Consider the following 21544-nt stretch of genomic DNA (forward strand, 5'->3'; position numbering starts at 1 on the left):
CCTTACCTTAGCGTATTAGCATGCTAACATTTGCCAATTAATATTAACTACAAACCTTACACCAAAGCCAGCTGTTTAACTTTAACTTTAGTCATTTGTTTGGTTGGAGTTATTCTAATGCTTCCCCAATTTATATGTCACACAATGGAAACATGACAAAAAGCCCTGTGTTTACCAGATTTCTATTTGTATAATATAAACTATCAGGATTTTAAGCATAGGAAATTTAGAATTGTGAAATGGCATGAGGTGTCAAAAGCCAACAAATGTTAATCTTGTGGAGAAATATAAATTTGTACAGCATCTCAAATATGACCCACGTGGTTGTGTCTGTAGAGAAGATTGCAAAATCACATGAACCAGTGAACGTAGACATTTTTCCAGTCAGCTTTCTGACGGTGTGACTTAAAATGCATCTTTATGAATAACAGTGAAACGACAATGAGCCATTTTCCCCATTCTGTCTTTATTTGAATAACAAAATGGACATCCTACACAGAACACATATTGCAAGTTAACAATACAAAAAAATCTACAAAATAACTTTTTTGTTCGACAGGTCACAGCTGTACAGTATAAACAGATACAATACTGTTTTTTTTTTCTTCCTTTTTTAAAATTCATCTAAATTTGGCACTTGACCACAAGATGCTATTGAAATGTGGGACTGTAGTACCAATTGCTTCTCTGAAATGTTTATTATTTTTTCCACCCTAACGTCACATTTATCCACCTTGTTTTCTGATCGGCAGGGACAGCAGGGGAGTGATGAAAAGCTTTTGTGAATCCTGAAAACCACAGTGAGTTTGGTGGATGCACCAGTTACTTGTGAGACGTTGACTTTTTTTTATTTCACCTATTTTGTTTTATTGTATGTCTGTTGCTATTCTTATGCTTCAAGTCTTATTTTCATTTGCATTTTTTACGGGCATTTTATGCTTCATGTGAGCTGGTATGTTGTTCTGTCTTTTCTTTATTCCTCTGTACAGCACTTTGGTCCATTGTGATTGTGTTAAAGTGCTTTAGAAATACAGCTGGAACGGTATAGTATGGTCACCAATGTCTGTGCATCGACCTGTCAGTTGAGCGACTGTCATCATTATAATTGCAATTGTTTTAATTGTCACAGCAGCATTTAGATTAATTTGCAATTGATACTTTTTTTTTTTTTTTTTTTTGCACGAGATAAAAAGTGCATGTTCAGGAGACATGACGTCACATTTGCACAAAAATTTGAGATTATGGTTACATTTGAATTTAGAGACTTTACTGGAAAGAAAAAAAAAAAACTTATCGACTGCCAGCATTTTATCTCATGTCAGTGTAGGAGACTTAAAAAATTTTAAAATGCAGCAGATGATATTCAAAGCTGAATGCATAGCAATATGTGTGGTCCTCTCCTTTTTTTTTAACATCTCTAGCATAAATATGAGTGAATATACTGTACAACTTTCTTCCATATCATATTTGTCAAGTAAAAGAAAAGAAAATATTCATCATCACATTCCAATAATTTATACGTCAACATTTTAAAATGAATCTCTTTCATTGCAGCGAATTGCTACAACGTTACCACAGAGTAAAAGAATATATAAGTACATACTATATATATTCATATAACATCTATCTTTGTTTTTCAGTTATACACTTTTTGAACCGTAGTTGAAGGAGAATCGCAGCTCGGTTTCTATGCATATGCCAAGTTTATGTATTCATAGTTAAAATGAATGTGTGCACATACCATGTTTGAGGGTGTGGATACAGAACTTGGCATATAAAGTCACTTTCAAAGAAGCAGATGCTTGTGATCTGTAGTCATGATATTCCCCTTCATTTAGAAATCTGACTCAGTTCTGGTTCCATGTAACATTCCTCCAAAATGTACAAAAAAAAAAAAAAAAAGACAAAACAAATAAAATAATCTTTCATCCCTGTCTAAAATTACTCTTTGGTTAAAAACTACAGTTCCCAGATCTTCAGTCTACTGTAAGCTCAGAACACTTTTTGCCCCAGACTTACTTAACTTCATTTTTTTCCAGTGTTAACATGGATTTAGACTGCAATACTAAAAAAACCAACCACCCATTCAGTCAGTCACAGAAAAAAAACAGCACAACTCCCTTTCCATCAGGAATAATGCTTTCCATAACAACAAAGGGCAGGAAAACAAACAGCCAAAACTTGATTCGCTCAGAGTACCTCACAAATGTGCTGGATTATCCTCGCCGGGCGTCCTCTCAGACAGATAACACAGCTCTCATTCTGCATTTAACAAGTCTTTGATGGGATTTCAGTTCTTTGACTTCTATTTGTACCATATGTGAGATCTCCACTGCATGTCTGGAGTTTCTGACCAGGCATAGAGGCGCACGAACTGTGTGTGCATGTAGGATTCTGGACGATTATATACTATTTGTGGCATGTATATGTGCATGTTAATCTGGTGTGCCTCTAAAGCTCGAGGAATCCCGTGTGAAGAAAAAAAAGAAAATCTCAGGTGTGTCAGATGGGAGAGATTTTGAAAATGTGTTAAATCTATTAAACTGCAGTGGGAAAAGTCCTTTTGTTGTTTTACTGCCCAGCACTGCTGGGATCACACTGAAGCAGTCGGACAATGGAGGGATCGTTCTTTGCTCCCTCAACAAACTCCTCCAGGGAAAGTTTACCTGTGAAAGACATGGAGTTTAATAGGTACTCATCTTGCTCATTTGCTGCAATATGAATCATTCAATTGAAAGAAGAAAAAATACTTCAATAAAGCACATATATTCAACGCTCCAGTTTGAAATGCAATATTTAGCTGTCATAACCCGTCAACTGCTGCAAAAGCTCACGGACCCAAAAAAAATAAAAAATAAAAAATGGATTTGTGATTAAAATGTAGCTACAATAAAGCTGGAAAAAAATAGAGAAGGAAGTGACCCGTGTAATTATAGGCCTCTTCTGTAATAATTTGATTTTGCAGTAAAGAGTACTGCCTCCCTCAGAGAAACACTTTCCAACTAAATATGAAGGGCGCCTTGAAATTTAGGTGTTGGTAATCTGGCTCTCTTTATAAGACAAACCTCCATTAAAGCCAGATTGGCTGCTCCTTGCAAACAAAAGTTTTGAACAGAAGGTGGGTGGGGCTGTTGTGCTCACAGCCAGAGCTAAGATCACCATGTTACGGATATCTTGTTATGGTCAGGATTTTGTGTGGATTTTGAGCTTTTTTTGTTCGTGTTTATTATTATTTATTCTTGATTTCTGTTTAGGTTAACTTCTGTTTAAGCCCTCCTAGTTTTTGATAATTTTCAGGTTGAGGGTTCCCATTTCTGTTTTGATTTCATTATCATTCTAGAAATTTTTGAGCAATAAGCTGTGTCCACCCAGGAAGCCATTTATGTGATCACTGATGACCAGGTGACTTCAAGTGACTAAGAGTTTTTTAAAAAAAAAAAAAAACTTTTTCTTGACTTCAAGGTGAGTGATATAAGCTTCTACCAATGACAGCGCAGGTTACAGGTGACTGACACAAAGTACCAGTCAAAAGTTTGGGCACACTTTTCCATTCATATGAATTGCAGGGTAATAAATCCCATTGACCAACCATCACCTTCAAATCAATATGCAATGAGTGACTTGCTTCCTGTGTGGATGCAGCTTAACTTCTTGTTGCATTTATGGCATTCTGGGTGCCTGTTTAGATTTAGATACTGTTCTAGTGTCAGTTTTAAATTATTGCTTTTTTGGTTTTTTTTTAAATTCAGTTTCACTTCCTCTTTTGAATTTGTTTTTTCTTGTGTGTTTAAGTTCCCTCTGTTCCTCCCTGTGTCTCTTCTTCTGTGCGTGGAAATAATAAGAACCGATAATAAGGAAGTCTCACCATCTCGATTTGTGTCCATCTGCCTGAAAATCTTATCTGTGCGTTTCTCAGGTGTTGACTCATCCTCAGGCATCTTCATCACAGAGGAAACCATTTTGTAAATGGCCTGTAGACATGAGGAAAAAAGAGAGAGGGGAACAAAGGTTTCAGTATGGACATTTTGGGACTTTTGGGGGGAAAAATAAAAAGCTGTTTCTGTGCACTAAGCAACAAAATCACCTAAATGTCCTTTTATGTCAGTTCAGATTTTCTAAGAGTGGCTGTAATGCATTACAAACAGATGATATCTTAGTGAAAAACCTTTAGACTCCATTAAGCACAATTGTACAGAAGTGTACAGAAAAAAAAAACATCTAAGTGACCCATCGATCAACTTATCTCTGCAGGGAGAAAGAGAAATAGAGTTGCCTTTTTCCCATTTCTTTTTCAAACAGGAAGAGATCATATTGGGAAAAAAAAGAGTTTTACCTTATTGTTTTAGGTTTATGAAATATATGAAGCAGAAGAAATTTTCCAAAAAAAAAAAAAAAAAAAAAAGTGAAACGTCAAATCTATTAAATCAGCTACTGAAGGGTTGCACTGTTTTTCCATCACCTTCCTTTCACTCTTTGGCTTTGGATGAGACCATTTTAATGGCAGAACAAGTGAAACATTCATCTTTATATTGAGGAGTTTGTCAGCAGTGCACCTGAAGACAACACAGACATGCTGAGCACCAGTTATTTTCATCGTCTCTTAGTGTGTTGGTAATTTAGTTTTTCTTAATTAAGCACCTACTAACTTTAGAGAAGAGTATCAGTTTAATTATTAGCCAAATATCTGCAGTAATACAATGCTGCACTAAAGGTGTAACAGTTAACAAAGAAAATAAAAAAAGTAATTAAAAAGCCAATCGCTCAATTAAAGCCATTCATCTGGAAAAATATCCTAAACCAGAAACTGCAGCCATTCCGATCCAGGTCGTGCATACCTAACACCCACTTCACATTTTTTAATCACTGGTTGGCTGTGCCACACAATCTGATAAGAATCGAAATTCACTGAGAAAGACAATTGTGACCTTGACCTTAGTATAATTTGGGTGAAGACCTGTAAGTTTGACTAAATTCCAATCAATACTGTAGGGGGAGTAGTGGTTCCTGTGAACTGCGAACAGATAAACTGATGCCTCGCCACAGCATACACTCGTCGGGCCTTCAGCCGGGTGAGCTAAAAACTCTCTAGTTTAAGATTCTTTTTTCTTAATGTATAAATCACGCAACAAATCTAGCCTTGTATGGTGTAGCTTTTAATGTATCAGATCCTCGCCACATGCACAGGCTACTTCTCACCTTACGCACACGCTATAAATAACACCTACTTGGAGAATGGGATTACACATTCTTTAGTGCTCGACTCAATTTAGCACCGCAATGTGTGATGTAACAACATGTGTATGGGATTGCTGGGTGGTGTGCGAGTGTGTGATGCTCCGACAGACGTCTGAAGCATTCATCCAATCAGACAAGAAGCCTGCTTGCTGTACAGTAACGATGGGGAGGCAACTGTTCCTAGAAGTGCACAGTTGTTCGAAGTAGTGCTGAGTCAATATGACAATCAGAAGGTGGACCACTCAGCTCTAGAAATACATCACAGCCAAGTCTAATTTAGACACATCTGAAGACCAGAGAGGAACTGCTGGTTTCTTAAATTACACAGTGGCTGCTTTCCCTGCTGTGGGCAGTGAAATGGTGCAGAGCACAAAAGCAGATAGCAGCTGTTATGGATGGCTGAGCAAAAATGTTGCTTCACTGCAGGACTAGTTTTAGGAGCAGGGGAGCATGATGTGTGCAGCTTCCACTGAAAGACTGAGGGCTACATAAAGCTAGAGAAGCAGAAAGTCTGAATGGTTGAGGAAACAGAAGATGAAGGAAAATAAAAGCTAGAAAGGAGCCCCCCCCCCCTCAAAAAGGAAGCAAAGATTACTAAATCAAACCCACCGTTACAATCTCAAGCATTTCGGCCTTGCTTATGTAGCCATTCCCATCCAGGTCGTACATACTGAACGCCCACTTCAGCTTCTGGTCCAGCCGACCACGTGAGGTCACGCTCAGAGCAATGATGAACTCCCTGAAGTCTATAGTCCCATCTCCGTTGGCATCAAATGTGCGGAAGACGTGCTCTGCGAACTTGGAGGCGTCGCCGTAAGGGAAGAAGTTGGCGTAGATCTTCTTGAACTCTTCCATGGACAGAGCCCCGCTGGGGCAGTCCCGCAAGAAGCCCTTGTACCACTCGGTGATCTCGTGCTCGGTGAAGTCCGTGTTCTCCACCAAGTCTTGCATGACGTCGGGACGGAGCTTGCTGTTCTGTTTACCCATGGTCACTGCTTCTGTTGAGGCTGTGGTTGGTGAGGGGGCAGCGGCGCTTTAAGACTGCTGACAGCAGAAAACAGAAGACAGAGAGACATTAAAAGGTTGTTAGAAAATCATCTGAAATGACCTCGAGGCTTGCTGATACAAGAGGGGGAGGAGAGGATATAAAAAGGAATAAGTGAGCTTAATGCAGTTTCCCAATTTTTGACTTTTCATGTAAATGTGTCACATTTATATAAAACCATATATCACCAGCTTTTATTTTTAATGAAGTATATCCACATATTACAGCTGAAAATCAATTTCACTGATATATCACCTTATGAATCCAGTTTACCAATGAAGTGAATGAATAGCTGAATACACATTCACCAAACACAGAACACGTTTCATTCACTGAGTCGAGTTTGCCATCAGCTGATAGACGCAAAGTTGAATATTTGGTGACTCTTTTGGTCACCAGCTGCAAGAGAGGAAAATGTGGTCGTTCTTCTGCTAAATGCTCGTCTCCCCCGTGTTTATCGGAGACTGCTGCAGCCAGAAATAGGCATGACTATTGCAATGTCAGGTGTACTTGAGCTGCTAATGTCAGTGTTTATCACACGTCAGTAAAATGTGCATTTGTATTTTTTTCCTTTCCTCACATTATCTATTTAATGCATCTTGCTTAATTGTCACTGATTAAATTTGTTTATTTTCTCCATTCTGTTTTATTTGTCTGCAAGGTGAAAATTTATTTGGTGCTGAACTAGCACATGCTCTCTTATTTGGTATGGCCTTATCTTTTTCATTTATTTTCTGGCTGTTTTAATGACAAAATGCAAACAAATGTTTTCACGAAAAAAAGCAAAGACTACACACTAGATAAAAGGAAAATGCAGCCTTTAGTGTTAAGTTGGGCACGTGGTCTTGTGCACATGCACCTGCAACACGAGACCATTGTATGTTTTGATGGTGTAGGATTACAACAGCTGCACAACCACACCTATAACATGCCTTTTTTTTTTGTGTCTGTGCATGCATCTCTGCAGATGCATCTTCCATTTCCTGCAGGAACTCTGAGGCTCATTCATAGACACAGCTATCAACAGCCACTGTAATTGTAGCTAAGATGGCTCATTGATCTGATATCAAAATATCTGATAACATTTTCTTTCATTTTTATTGAGAAACGTAAGATAAACAGTGTGACAAATGTAGCACTCCTCCATAACTAATAATTTGGTGCAGAAAGGAATCAGGGATGTTTCTTTCTTCTTTTTCTAAAACTCAACAGAGGACACAGTTCATCATCTTCCCCTGCAGCTAAAGTGCTTACCACCCTCCCTTGTCACACTGCTTGCTGCTGCTGAGCTCTCCGGGCTAAAGACAAGAGGGAAGCTGTAAAAAGCTTAGCCAAGGATAATGACAGATAAAATCAGCAATGTCAGGTCGGGTCGAAGCAAATTACGGTGGAGGTAGCTTGCTCCAGGAAGGGAAATAAAGATCCATCACCTCTCTGTTTCCACTCAGAGTTTTGGCTTTTCGTACTCCAAATCTAAAATGAAAACTGTCACCTCATAAATTTAAAAGAAACAAACACATATGAACTTATGACCTCACAATAACTACATGCATCCTAAGTTCTTGGGTGAATCGTACAGGTACAGTTTTCAGTTTCTTGATAATAATCATGTATGCAGTCAGTTTTCCCATTACATTCAATGTGGCTGCTCATCCATAAAATTCATTAACTGACCTCCATGCACAGTAGCACACTTGGTGGAAACAGCACAAACCTTATTGCCAATAAGATTGAATTTAGCATTAAGTATTAAGTTAAACTTCTGTTAAAAAAATAAAAATAAATAAGCAGCAGCAATAAAACAGTTTTAGTGCTCATCAGTTATGGTAGTTTAAGTAATTCTGCAGCAAGTGCGTCAGTGTGTGTGTGCGCTGCTTGAATTAAACAGTCTGCATTTGTATTGGTTTTCTTAAATCCAATTTCGTCGTCTTTTATTTCACAAACACACGTTCCATAAACAGCTAGCTATAATCCTTTAATTAACTCAGAGTGAACAATGAGCTCTAGCAGCGTGGCAGCCACCTCCGATGAGCTCCCCTGCTGTTTTACCAATAGTTCACTCCAATGCTGCAGCAGCGGGAAAAAGGAGATTAGACCTGTTTACACACCTATCCCGGGGCAAAACACTGCACAGAGGAGGTCTTGACTGAACCGTGGATATACAGACAGGGAAGTGAGTTTGTGCCTTTAAATTAGACAGAAGCAAACAGCCATGAGACAGCTTACATATATAGACAGAAAGTGTGGTTTTTATCCTTTAATAGACCTATTAAATACACAATAAATACATAATCTGAGGACAATGTTTTCTGAAACATTACACTCCTCAGGACTGTATTGGTATGTGCAGAATGACTTATAGTTCTCTCACTTTGCAGTTAGACCTGCTGAACTTAATGTTTTTGAACCATTTTACACCAGATTTATTGAATACAGTTTTTGGGAAAATTTGTAGTCTTTGGGTGCTACGCAGAATTTTACTAATGTCCATTGTACAAGTGACAGTACACATTAGCTGTGTACTGTCACTTGAGGGCAAAATATCTGCAATAACGTGGTAATGTGGGCTGTTCTTGTTTATGGTTTGTGCTGCTCAGCTTAGCCCCTAAAGTCATGGCAAAAGTCATAACGTCTTTGCGGAGAAGCGAACAAAACAAAACAATAAAGCAGTCCACTGCAGCTATTGTCTGTGCTCATTTGATCTTTGATGTCCCCCCTGCCTCACACTTCTTCCTCTTGTGGTGAACTCCACTGTTGCCCTCTTTTCTACTCAAATAATTTTTCAACAACCAAAATGCAATTAACAATCACCATCATCTTCATGTGACATTATGGAGGACCACGTACAAGTGTGTTTCAGTAGCCTCCGCCTTGGCTGAATTGTCAAATTTTTTTTTTTTTTTTTGCTTTTCGTGACTTTTTGGCTACACAAAGACACCAATGCAGGATCATAAATCCTGTGTGCGAGTCATCTGCCAGCCGCTGTGCAGAGTAACCGATATGATCTGGTGTAAGCATAGACTGTATTTAAAAGATGTACACAACCACCATCATGGTGGTGTGATGATCAAGGGGTGAATCTGAGAAACCCAGGGAAACCATGCAATCACTTCCACAATGGTCCAGAACTATGAACATCTTTTATATAGTCTATGAGCATCAGCTGATTCCTATACCAAGTTTGGTGACCTCCAGAACATTTTCACTTGTCATAGCAAGCAAGCACAGATGTAGCAAATACTACTGATCAGGCAGGTCTGTTATTAATCAGAGCTCTAGTATGCTATAATAATCCTAACTGCATGTGTAGGTGTGAGAGGCCACTAAACTTTAAAAATAAGTGACTTCCTTTAATAAAGACTGAACTTTATTAACCATTACTGAATGGAAATTAAACATTCAGGGTGTCAGTTCATAAATTAGTGAGCCCGCAAAAAAAATATCACCTCAATTTGCAATTTAATTTGTTCAACCACATTTAGAGCAAAATTAAAAATCTCACCAGTTTATCAATTTACATATTTAATGAGAAGGAGGTAAGAAAAAAATTTAATTTTCCTAAATTTCACGAGTGTCACGAGGCAGAGAGAACTATCTGATGTAAGTTTTTATGGGTGGGAATCACAGACAACTTACGATACTACCACAGTACGTTTCTCGTGATAACAATAGTGTCACATTTACATCACATACAGAATAAGAGAGTCATTTCAAATACATCACAAACCAGTGTAATTCAAGAAGAAAAATACACCTCAAAAGGGAAAAAGCAGGAATAATGTAATAATTAAATGCACTGTGATGTCAGTGTCACTATTCAATTTAAATCATATCAATTAAGTCCATTAGCTCTGTGACTTGTTTTCTTCCACTGTCGATGCAGTCCACTTTACCTCATGCAAGTTTGTCCTTCAATCACAGTTAGTTCACTTCTGTACCACCACAAGGAGTCATGAAGTAGTCACTCTGGCATGTCAAACTGGTGTGGATGGTTATACAGCAAGAGCAAGTGATGCTTTGAGGGAGGGTATCAAAGTGCTGTTATAGTAAAGTCAATATAGAAAAAAAAAAACTAATGGCCAGTGTAAGAGTTAGTGTCAAAAATTATTGTAGAAGGTCAAGCTCATTTGAAGGTCAAGGTAATGGGCAAGTACCTCATTTGAGAAGTAATACTATAAGGTAGATTGCATTCAAGTATGGAAAAAATGGTTTAGAAAAATAAAAATTAAGGGCAGTAGACACTTTCTTTACTTCCTGTTTTGACGACTTCTATTGCTATATCAACATTTAATCTGTGGAAACCAGGTCAGAACACGTTTAAAAATAACAAATATGTTTCAAACGGAGAAGTGTTGCAAGTGAAAGGAATTCCAGGTATTGGTACCAGTATCGTCTCAAACATAAAAGGTACCCAGTCCTAGTCATAATCATGTTAGAGTTTCTGTTGACCCAGAAGGAAAGGAAGTAATGCTTGTTTTACTAGTCCAAATAGTCCCCATCAATTTTATGATTCTTATCAAATTATTTTGTGGACCCCTAACCCCTACATTAAGAGTCACCAATTTTTACACCGTTCCTTATGCCTTTACTCAAAGTTTAAATGTGACGAGATAAAAAAAACGCATTTAACCGCGAATCGACAGCAAGCAGCATCTGTAATGTATCTGTGACCAACCGTGTGATTTGGTTTAATTTTAGGTTATCTGCCTTTTCTGAAATCTTCATTTCATTCATAGACTCATTCTTTGTCTGATGCGGTGACTGGAGCCACCAAAGCCTCAAATATGCATTTTAATTGCTTGATGGATTGTGGTGCATTTTTGATTATTTGGTGCTGTGTTGTCATGACAACTGACCCTGCAATTACTCTTGGTTATCGCTGTGATAACCAAGAGTGACTGGAAAAAAGCATTATTACTCACAAAAGAATTTAAATAGCACTTTATGCAAAAACTGAAGGCTTGTTCGTTTGTTTGCTTTTAGCTGCAGTCCTAATCATAACGTGTCCTTCCAGCCTCACTGTTTAAACATTAATATGGAGGAACTGAGCCGACTAACACGTTTCTCTCTCCATTACTTTAAACCAGAGGGGGAAGGTTAATTAGTGTTGCTCTTAATGGCTTCTCACACACACACACACACACACACACACACACACACACACACACACACACACACACACACACACACACACAAAAGAAAAACAGAGCTGGATTAAACAGCATGTTGACAGTTTAAATATGTTTATGTGTAACTTTTAAGATTATTTTCACTGCAAACAAATGTGTTTGCTTATTTTCCATGCATACGATTAAAGAGCTGAAACAACTGGGCAATGATAAGCTGATCCAACAGAAATTAGAATTGGCAACTTTTTCTATAACTGATTAATTATAATGCCACTTTTCCTTTAAGAAAGACGTTTAAAGGAAAAGTGGCAAATATTACCTGGTTATAGCGTCTCAAATCTGAGTATTTGTTTCTTTTCTTCATCCTGCAGTATACAGTAGTCATGTATATTTTAACTGTAATAATTTATTTATTTTTTTGTATTAAATGGAATAACATGACAGTAAGTGACAAATCACTGAATCTATTTCAGCTGTGCAGTGTGCATTAGTTTTGTTCCTCTCCGGTGTAAATATCCACCCTTTCCGCACCTTAATCATGCTGGGCCAATCCCAAATGTTTATCCAATTTATGGCATGTGTTAGAGCAATGAAATATGTAATGTATTGCTAATTGCTTTTTGGTTTATCCAGCTGTATCCAGGAGCATATTGGTCTGCACCTGTTGATGACCATATTTAGAAACTTACTAAGAGTTGTCAGACTCATAAAATCAGTGTTCTTGCCACACATTCCAGCAAAATGCAGCTTAATCAGACTAATGTTTCAACACTGCAGTGTCTTCCGTCGGCACCGGTGCTGATGAGGAAAAATTAGTCAGTTTGCATGCTTTGAGGCCATGAATTAATGTTCCAATCCCTTTTGTTCCAGTCTAATTTGCATCTGCACATTCATCTCACAGAGCTGTGGTACGCATTTATTACGAGCCAAATATTTTATATAAAAACTTAGCTTACGTTTATCTGTGTCTAGTTTGCATTGCCTCTTTGAGTTTTTTTTCTCCTCCAGGGAGATGAGACTGATGCACATGATTTACATTTTAATTGGTAACAGAGACCAATTATAGCTAATGTTTTCCTGTTCCTTTAATTAACGCTCATTAAAAACTTTATTAAACTAGGTCCTTATATACAACATATTTTAAAAACTACAAGACAGATTTAAGCAGATATAGGGATTTAAAGTATTTATTAATGTACAGTATTACTCCTCTGAAGACAGGCTGTATACTATTACAGCTGTGTTTTACTATATCATCCATCATCTGTTTATACACCAGCCTCCAACCATGGGTCACCACAGGAGTTACAGCTATAAACAAATTCATTTGTCTACCATCATTATTTGCTTACAGTCATCTGAAAGCACGTTAGCAATCAATTCTATGGTATCAAATGTTAACTGGAAGGTTACGATAGCCATGTTTACATGAACACGAGTAACCAGATTAAAAGCCTGAGAGGAATAAAAATGCTTGATGTAAACATGCCAAGATTCTGACCCGATCACATTTGTTTGGATCACAATTTCCTCAGAATTTATCATTAACTGAATTGATGTGCATACAAACACTTCTGTCCTTCCTCTGTATGTGTGTTACATCAACAGAACCATGTCAGCACAATGAGAACACAATGTAGGTCCCATTCAAAAAAGAAAAATGGCACCAAAGGCAAAAATATTTGTTTACATTGGAAATGCAACTTCTTCCATTATTTCTGGAAGGTTAAACAATTCAAATGTCAAAATCATTTATTGTGTTCAAACGCTTGATGCACGTAAACCCACATCCTGATCGGACCACCTTATTTCGGGTCCAGTTTAGTAAAGTTCTAAATTGAATTTGAATCAGATTGAAGAAATTTTGCACATTTAAACATGACTGATGTTACATTAACCTTTCCCTCTGCCCCTGTCTCTTTATGTTGTTCAAATCGAATTAAATCCAACTTAAATTAAAGCTTAGTTGCAAGGGTTGCCATTAGTCACGTGGTTTCGATTCAGGCATGGATGGTTCTTTTACACACTTGTCAAAATGTCTCATTATGCACAGTCAAGAGTAGAATACAACACAAAATACCTGTGATGCAAAACCTCTGCGGCAGCCAAGAGGATCAGTTCTTGGCTGAAGGTCTGCGTGTATTTTGGAAGAAATATTGATGGGATGAGAGCTGAACATCTCTTCAGCCAGTCACCCTAAGAACACCGCTATTCCTGGCTTTATGAGATCACTGCCTACACTAAACCGGTAAGGCTCTTACCTGCGGCTGCAGGCGGACCAACGATGGCACCGTTACATAACTAATGCTTTGACAAGGAGACAGATCTTGCGGTTTAGCCAAGCTCTCCCTCGACCATCTCTTAAGGTCAACACAAGCAAGTGACATTAGTCTAACCCTAGGAGGGGAGAACGGGTCTGAGATAGAGCCGCTGACCTCAGCCTGCACAGGCATTAGTGAAGATCTTCAGAATAGACTGTCTCTTTGAGTGCAACGTCAACAACACGCACACACAGTCACCATGCGCTTTAGTGTTCAGAGTTTGAGACCTTTAGCAGAAGACAGGATACACCTGCTGGGTCTTCAGACAGATTTGACTCCAAAACAGCCAAACAAACAGCAAAGACATCATCAGTGGCTCCAAAAGGAGGACCAAAGCCAACAGAAAAGGAAAAACTTTCTGTCCAACAAGAACTACATCAAAATCAACCACATGTAATAAAGCAAGACTTCATAATACAACATTTTTTAAAACACAGATCCAATGCCTAATATTGCTTGTGAACAATATTATCATTTACTCCTATGCTTTTTTGGCTACTTCTTCCTGTGCTGCCATTTTTTAAATTAACAGGTAGAAAATAAAACAGCTTGGAAGATATCAGCTAATGTTTTGACAGCAAAATTGCAGAGAATCACATGCCAAAGGTTTCCCAGTAGAACATGGTCATGGCATCGATTATTCACTTCGTCTGTCTGTGGTTTTAATGTTGCAGCTGATTAGCTTAAAAAAAAAAAAGCATGAATGTTGCAATTTTCCTTTAAAAAAATGACCAAAACATTTAAATCGACCTGAACAGCTCATGACTAATTTTCACTCCAGGGGGAAGTTTGATTAAATCGGCTAATAACATCAGCTTTAATTTGCACTAAATGTCAACTGATGGTGAGCTGGTGAGCATGTTTCCATGTTGGGATCAATACAACACCTGAGTTTCCTAATGGCCCAGCGTCTGGGTTAAACTCCCTTAGAAATAAAGCTGGGGCCAACAAACTGATTACTCAGTAATAAACAACTTTAATATTACTTTAATTACTCAGTCAAAATGAGTATGAGCGCAACTGTCAGCGCTTTCTGTCAGAACTTTCTGTCAGGACTCAAAGGTTTAAGGTTTTATGAGCCAACCTATGCAATCAATGGGTTTCTTAAATTTGAAGGAATCTTTTTACTACACAACTACACAGCAGGAGGACAGCTCGAAGATGGCAACAATCAAAATGGTTTCAGCACTGAGATCACCATTATATAATATGATTACTCGCTGGCTCACTGAAAGCATCATGCATTTATTTATTTAGGTAAAATACATCTCAAGTAGTGCTTAGCATGCAGTGGTCTGATGAGACGCATGTTTAGTTTTTAGAGAAAGTCAAAAGCCACCTGTGTAACGGAAACAGGGGTGACGGATTCATAACACAAAACAAGGTCAGAGCATCATTGCAATAACTGTTTTATCTTTTTATAGTCTTAGAAAATTCAATCAATTATCCCTAGTATGCAGACAGTGTTTTGACTCATTCTTACTGTTTGACTCAAAGGGCCTCCACCCGGCATTCGTCCCAGAACATCTTATTGCCCAGTTACGCAACAGCCACAAGGCTCCATTTATATCCTACAGGTAAATCTTAACCTCAGAGTCCAACAGATAATCCAAGAACAGAGAGCTGAAGGAGGTCAACAGCGAGCCTGAAAGGATGGCTGAACCCCATCACAGAGTTTATGAATGGCACATTCATAATGAAATATGATGCATCTGCGATCATACTGCAGAGCTAAGGGCAGCTACCCTCGACCTAACAAGGAAGCAATTATTAGACCTGCAGGGTCTGCAATCCAATATCCACCCCCAGTTCAAAAGTTTGTTTCATCTCAGCTGTGATAAGATATTAAAACTGACACTTTTTCCTCAGATTAGACAACAACCCCAGAGGCTTGGTTCAAAGTTGATTTCAGGCAACAGTTTACGCAACAACAACGTCACAACCAGCCTCTTTCGGCTTTGCTGCTTAATTGAGTAATCTATCTGTAATTTTCTTCTACTTAAACTGTGTTTTTGAAAGAACTCATGATCAGACGTTTGTGGCTGTCTGACTCTTATATATGTTGTTTTCTGGTCTGTAATAAGAACTTCAAACCTGAAAAATCAGTGGGGTTTTTTCTTGTTATGCTTCCTGTTTTGAACCTGCTTTCATATTCCAAAATTCAGGTCAATTCATGTAACATACGCAGGTGTATCAGTCACTTTAATGGATAAATGATCAAAGATATTACCAGGTGAGAAGATTTACATAGGTACACATGAGGGAACCAACCATGACTCCAGAGGTGCAGAAATTACTAATTTTAACTTGGGGGCAAGAAAACAAATGAACGGTCTTATTTCTGCAGGAGATGTGACAAGAGGAGGCTGCAGCACATATTCCAAAAGGCAGGTAAGTACTGGACGAGGCTCAAGCAGCTGGCGGCTTTAAAATGTTATTCATTTCACATCCTTTTTGTTTCTATTAAATCCACTTCATCCTCACTGCCAGTTTGTTTTGTTGAATTCAACTTGACTGACATTAGGTGCATGAAAATGAAGTATGAAAGCAAACAACAAGGCCTTGAAAGCCTTATTTACAGGCACAGTTTTAGTTATAGAACAAACTTTAGTGTTATTCCAGAGGAGTAAAGCGCAAAACTGACAAACAGTGCACAAAGAGACACAGAAGCATATAAATAGCCTGAGCACAGAAAGCTCACACAGAAAAAGTGATTTTTCACTCATGTCAAAGCTTAAAACACATGTCTCGGATCATCTATAAACATCTTCTGGCTACCATCCACCAGCAATCACATGACTGGTCAGCCTGAACATCTCAAACCACCTTTGAGCCCAACATAGCTCTGGGAGCACGCACACTCACATTACAAGTATCGTGGCGACGCCTGTTCACTGTAGCATGCCTTAGCGGCTCCTTGAATGTCTCACTGCAACTCTATCCGCCATGTTATTTAGCATAAGGTCAGAGCTGGACCACTGATGGTCCAACCTGTACCAAAGTCTGAGGATGTGGGGGTTTCGCAGGGTTTCTGTCAGTGAAACAGGATGCACAGACCAACACTGAAACCCAGATTGGTAGTAACTTGGTACTACACTAATTCTAAGGTTTCAGTGAAAGGTTTCAAAGCAAAGAAAAGTGAAAATGATACAGTGGTATATTAAAAAGTCAAAGCAGGTTAATTAATTAATTTTATTTGCATCTAAAAACATCATCCAGAGCTGAAACTATTCAACTGACCATATCCTGCTTTTCTTGGTGACGTGATTCTATATCGCAATGCTACAAACAACCAGTCAAAAGAAGCAGATGGCACTTTGGACCCCTTTGTCATGATTTTTTTGTTGTTGTTGGTTATAATTAGGTTAATCAATTAAAGGAGAAATTATTCAGACCACATGAAAACAATCATTTGATGCAGGAAATGCAACAGCTTCACATCAAACTAAGGCTGAAATTCAACGGACTCTTAAAACACAAACTAAAGCTGCGTCCACACAGGAAGTGATTTGCAGCCACGTGGCAACAACATTCAGCAACTCCTAGCAACTACTGATGCATCCTGAGATAACGGTTGGTTTTTTCAACTCTGAGGCGAATGACTGTAGCGACTATTGATGAAGGGATACTGGTTACTGACTTATGATAAGGTAGGAAACACATTAGAGCATCACCTAGGCAACCGGAGTCCTGCAACCAACCTTCAGCTTCAAAGTAGCTTTAAAGTTAGCCACATCATCTTAGAACACTTTCTACTGTTTGTGTTTATCCTAACAACACCTTTATTAACACCTGTGTGACATTTTATATATATATATATATATATATATATATATATATATATATATATATATATATATATATATATATATATATATATACATACATATATACACACACATACACGCGCGTGTGTGTGTATATATGTGTGCACTGAGTTGCTTCTCCTTTTGATCATATAAACAAATAATCTTTATTATTTAAAAAAAAAAAACAGACCTGTATTAAAGTCCTTCTGCCTTTCATTACACAATGTTTAAACATTCAGTAACCACAAAACTGACGTGAAACAGATAAATAACAACTACATTTATAAGGATAGATATTGGGCAAGAGGGACAGTTAATCCAAGTGCTCTAGTTTTTTAATTTCCATGTTCATGTTTAAATGTTTTCGCTTTGAACATTTAAGCAATACTCGCATATGATTTCCAGAAATCACGAGCTCAACATGGATTTTGCTTGCTATTGTAAAAAAAAAAAAAAAAAACACTTCTTCCCTCCTCTTCCTCCGTCTACAAAATAAATAACTAAAATCCATCCTGCATTTGAGAAACCCAAGGCAGCAACTTCATCATAATGCAGCACACATGAGCTCCCATTGTGAGACAGCTTTGTGCGTCAAGGCGCTGCAGAAAACCACAATCATGACACTGAAGCCATTATGAGGGAGCGAATGAGAACAAGATTTAAAAAAAAAAAAAAAAAAAAGTCTGACAACAACTGCACGAATCCACAGCTGCAGAACGGACAAACGGCATCACACACACACTCACAGCAAAATGCCACTGACTGCATGAGAGGGCTGTTTATTTTTGCACTGAATCTCTAAATGTGAGTCTGTCCCTGAAACAGCCTGTTGTAAAGACAAAGGCTACAAAGATGGAAATGTCAATCTATCGGATGACTAAACAACTCCCACCCCTCTCAGCCAGAGATATCTGTTGCTGTGCATCGTGCCAGAAATGTGCCTTTCTATCCCAAATATAATGTGCGTGACAGGCCAGAATCTGTTTCTTCTCATATGTCATCTCCAGCTCTCTCCATCCTCCCTCACTTTAATTTTCCACTCATCATTGCGTTTACCGAAACACTCTCACCATCCGCTCTCTCTAAAAAGGTCTAATTCAATTCAAAGGCTGCTGCCCAGACAAGCCTAACTACAGACCACGCAGCCAATGCGGTCGATCTGGCCCAAAACAAACTCAGAAGACACCCACGCCGGTGAAAATAGAACATCTGTTCAAATTTAGCACACATCTGTCAGCATCCTAAGCTCTTTGGGAGTGGGGTGAGGGGTGTGCTTTTGACACAAAGGGGGGTATTATCGCAACTCCACCCTCCACAGGTCTTTCAATTATCTCATTATGCTGTATTGGCTGCCTGAGCTGCTGAATTACTAAAATCAAATCAAAAGTCTGAAAGCCACAGTTTTCAAAGACAGCACAGCTTCCAGAGTCTGTGTGTGTGTGTGTACGTGCACATGTGTGTGTTTGTTTTCTGTTTTCTTTGCATGCGAACTGAACCTCTAGTACCATTGAACTTCAACTGCTCTCAGATTTATTTCTCAGCTTCTGTGTCCGTTAATGTTCTCCTCACTCCACCTCCCTCTCTGATCCCCTCGTGGCCACTTCACTGGAACCATCAGAGGAAACTTAACTGTGATGCACCCCAGTGTTTACACCCAAAATGAAACCAAAGACAGCTTTAAAAAATAAATAAATAAATAAATCCTGCACAAGTTCAAGTGAGGCCTGGAGGAGCTACTTTGAGATGCTTTAGTCAGTTTAATGCTACATTAGACGCTTGACTGTGATGGAAACCTGAAACCAACCGAGTCAGGACTTTTTTGTATTAATTATTTACTCTTTATGCCATCAGAGTAAATCTTCAGATGAGGAGGAGTGATAGTTGAATGTTTAGCATTACATATTTATAAACTGCAAAAATATTCAGCTTGTACAGCAATTCAACAAATGTATCATTTTTTTAATTTTGTCTGGCTCTCTTGTTGTAATGATAATCAAGGTTGTTATTCCTGCGTATAAAAAAGGTTTTGACCTTCCACTAAAAGAAGTCAAGAGGACTTTGCTTTTTAACAGTTTTTTTTTTATTTATTCTAAATTTTTTTTTTAAATTGTTTTTCAAAATGGCCATAAATAACAACAACAACAAAAAAAAAAACACTCAGACATCTGTTATTTAAGATAATACAAACCTTTTGCCTTAGGTATATGCAGACAGAAGGGTCTTATGTGTGGTCTGCATTGCATGCAACAAGCAAAAGCAAAATTTTCATAACAGAGAGACAGCCTGCAAATATCTGACATACCATCTGCTGATATTTCAGTAGCTTTTATTAGACCCTTCATTTTGTATGTTTTCATTCTGGATCTTCTGACAGGTTGAGTGCACTGACCAGATCCCTCACACTGTACCAGAGTCTGCAGAAACCAGATTCCCACTCACCTGACAAAGGTGAAGCAGCACCACCGGTCTAGTAAAGCTACCGCTCCGGCTTTAATCCACTGGCTGACTGATGTGCATTTGCTGAAATGAGATACCCTGCCTAACTCAGCTTTGTGTGGTAGCAGGACTCCCTCTTTTTTCACTTCCTGTTCTCTCTCCTGCTTCAATTAAATGGAGAGTGTAAAGACTAAAAACGAGCACCACCTCTCCGGCTCCACTCAGGAGCTTGTGTAAGGACAAGAAGAAGCACTTTCATCCGATTAGAAATGTAGGTAAAGCTTTACACGCCGCTAGCGTCGCGAAATGCTGCCACAGCTGCAAAGTTATGGAAGAAAATGTGGAAAATGCTGCTCTTCTGATCATGTAAGCCAAGCGAATAAAAGTAGAGGCAACAGCTCGAAGCCTGTAAGGACGCTTCTTCAACCTGTAAACTCATCTCACCTGAGCTGAAATTAGTGAAATATGGGGGGGGAAAGTATGAGGAAGCGGGCAAACTGCGAAGGAGAGACGAACACAACATCAGCTACAGCTTACCTCGCTTTCAAGTTGCTTTTGAGAGCTTGTTTAAAGTCTCTTTAGGAGTCCATTACCTCAGGTCAAAAGTGAGAGGCGGCGAAAGTTTCAGAGGAAGCAAAGAGAGGCGATAGGTAGCTGAAGTTCCCCGGGTGCTCGCAGTCCAAACTCCACCAGGATTTTTTCCCGAGCCGATGTACACACTCAGCTTAGCCCCGAAGCCGCTCGCCGTGACGTCAAGGATCGGCGTCATGTGATGCGGCAACGGCCAATGAGAAACCACGGTTTCCTGGCAACAGGAGCCCGGCACCTGAAGGGCGATTAGCATGTAAAACTGCACAGAAGTTTCTGGTTTACTGAAGAATATATTAAATTAAACATGAACTGACTGTAATTAATAGTAACTATGTGCTTTTTAAACGGGGGCATGTAGTTATGTTTTATAATAGAAAGTAAAATTTCCAGGTCATTTTGGGGCTACCCAAGATTAAGTCTTTCTTAGCTTTTTCAATACATTATTTAAAATCATCCAAAAGTGTATAATAATTAAGATATAATTTCTTGTTTTAATTATTTATCTGTTGGTTATAAAGTCTTCGTCATTCCCCCTAAAAAAAAAATCATTTAAAAAAGTGAGGGATTTTAAATCCCTGCACAAATAGCCCCACAATTTACTGAGTGTTTCCACAGTTTATAGCAGCTCCTGTTCTTATTTAAACATTTTCTCCAGCTTTGCATGCATTCTGTATGTTTTACCTGCCTTGCTGTTTTTTTTTCTCCCTAATGTGAGATGTGTGCAAACTAGACCTTTGGACGGATTCAAATGATAAAGATAAACAGCTGACGCTAAGACTACATTTTCAATCATTTGCATTAAAGTTCAGCTTGCTTGCTTTGCATTCTCTTGGTCAGCATAAATGAGCTTGCTTATTTCTGAGTACTGCATGATGATCATCTGGAAGATTAAGATGATAACCACCATGCATTTGCTGTGGCCCAGTACAGGTGTTCCCATGCAGGCACATTGGGAGCCATGCTTTGGCTAAGATGATT

General features: G+C 38.6%; 1 protein-coding gene across 2 annotated transcripts; it reads right to left on the bottom strand.

The window, feature by feature from the left end:
• Window positions 1–447: 447 nt before the first annotated feature.
• On the bottom strand, window positions 448–20722 carry LOC115787796 (neurocalcin-delta B). Of its 2 annotated transcripts, none has more exons than XM_030740516.1 (4): window positions 20513–20722; window positions 5845–6276; window positions 3866–3971; window positions 448–2666 (listed from the first exon to the last, which is right to left on the bottom strand). In XM_030740516.1, exons 2-4 carry the CDS (start codon window positions 6220–6222, stop codon window positions 2572–2574), a joined length of 579 nt encoding a protein of 192 aa, XP_030596376.1. In that variant the 5' UTR covers window positions 6223–6276; window positions 20513–20722; the 3' UTR covers window positions 448–2571. The 2 variants fall into 2 exon arrangements, with proteins under 2 accessions (XP_030596376.1, XP_030596375.1); XM_030740515.1 differs by having other exon boundaries at window positions 5845–6279; window positions 20513–20721.
• Between the last annotated feature and the right edge of the window lie 822 nt (window positions 20723–21544).

Source organism: Archocentrus centrarchus, chromosome 11 (genome assembly GCF_007364275.1).
Source record: "Archocentrus centrarchus isolate MPI-CPG fArcCen1 chromosome 11, fArcCen1, whole genome shotgun sequence".
Classification (NCBI taxonomy): Eukaryota; Metazoa; Chordata; class Actinopteri; order Cichliformes; family Cichlidae; genus Archocentrus; species Archocentrus centrarchus.

Excerpts from the sequence above, each read along its gene's own strand:
- LOC115787796 (XM_030740516.1), bottom strand. The coding sequence starts at position 6,222 with ATGGGTAAACAGAACAGCAAGCTCCGTCCCGACGTCATGCAAGACTTG. Across the intron at positions 3,972-5,844 it reads AAATGCTTGAGATTGTAACG|GCCATTTACAAAATGGTTTC; the intron begins GTGGGTTTGATT and ends TCATGTCTACAG. Across the intron at positions 2,667-3,865 it reads GATGGACACAAATCGAGATG|GTAAACTTTCCCTGGAGGAG; the intron begins GTGAGACTTCCT and ends TGTCTTTCACAG.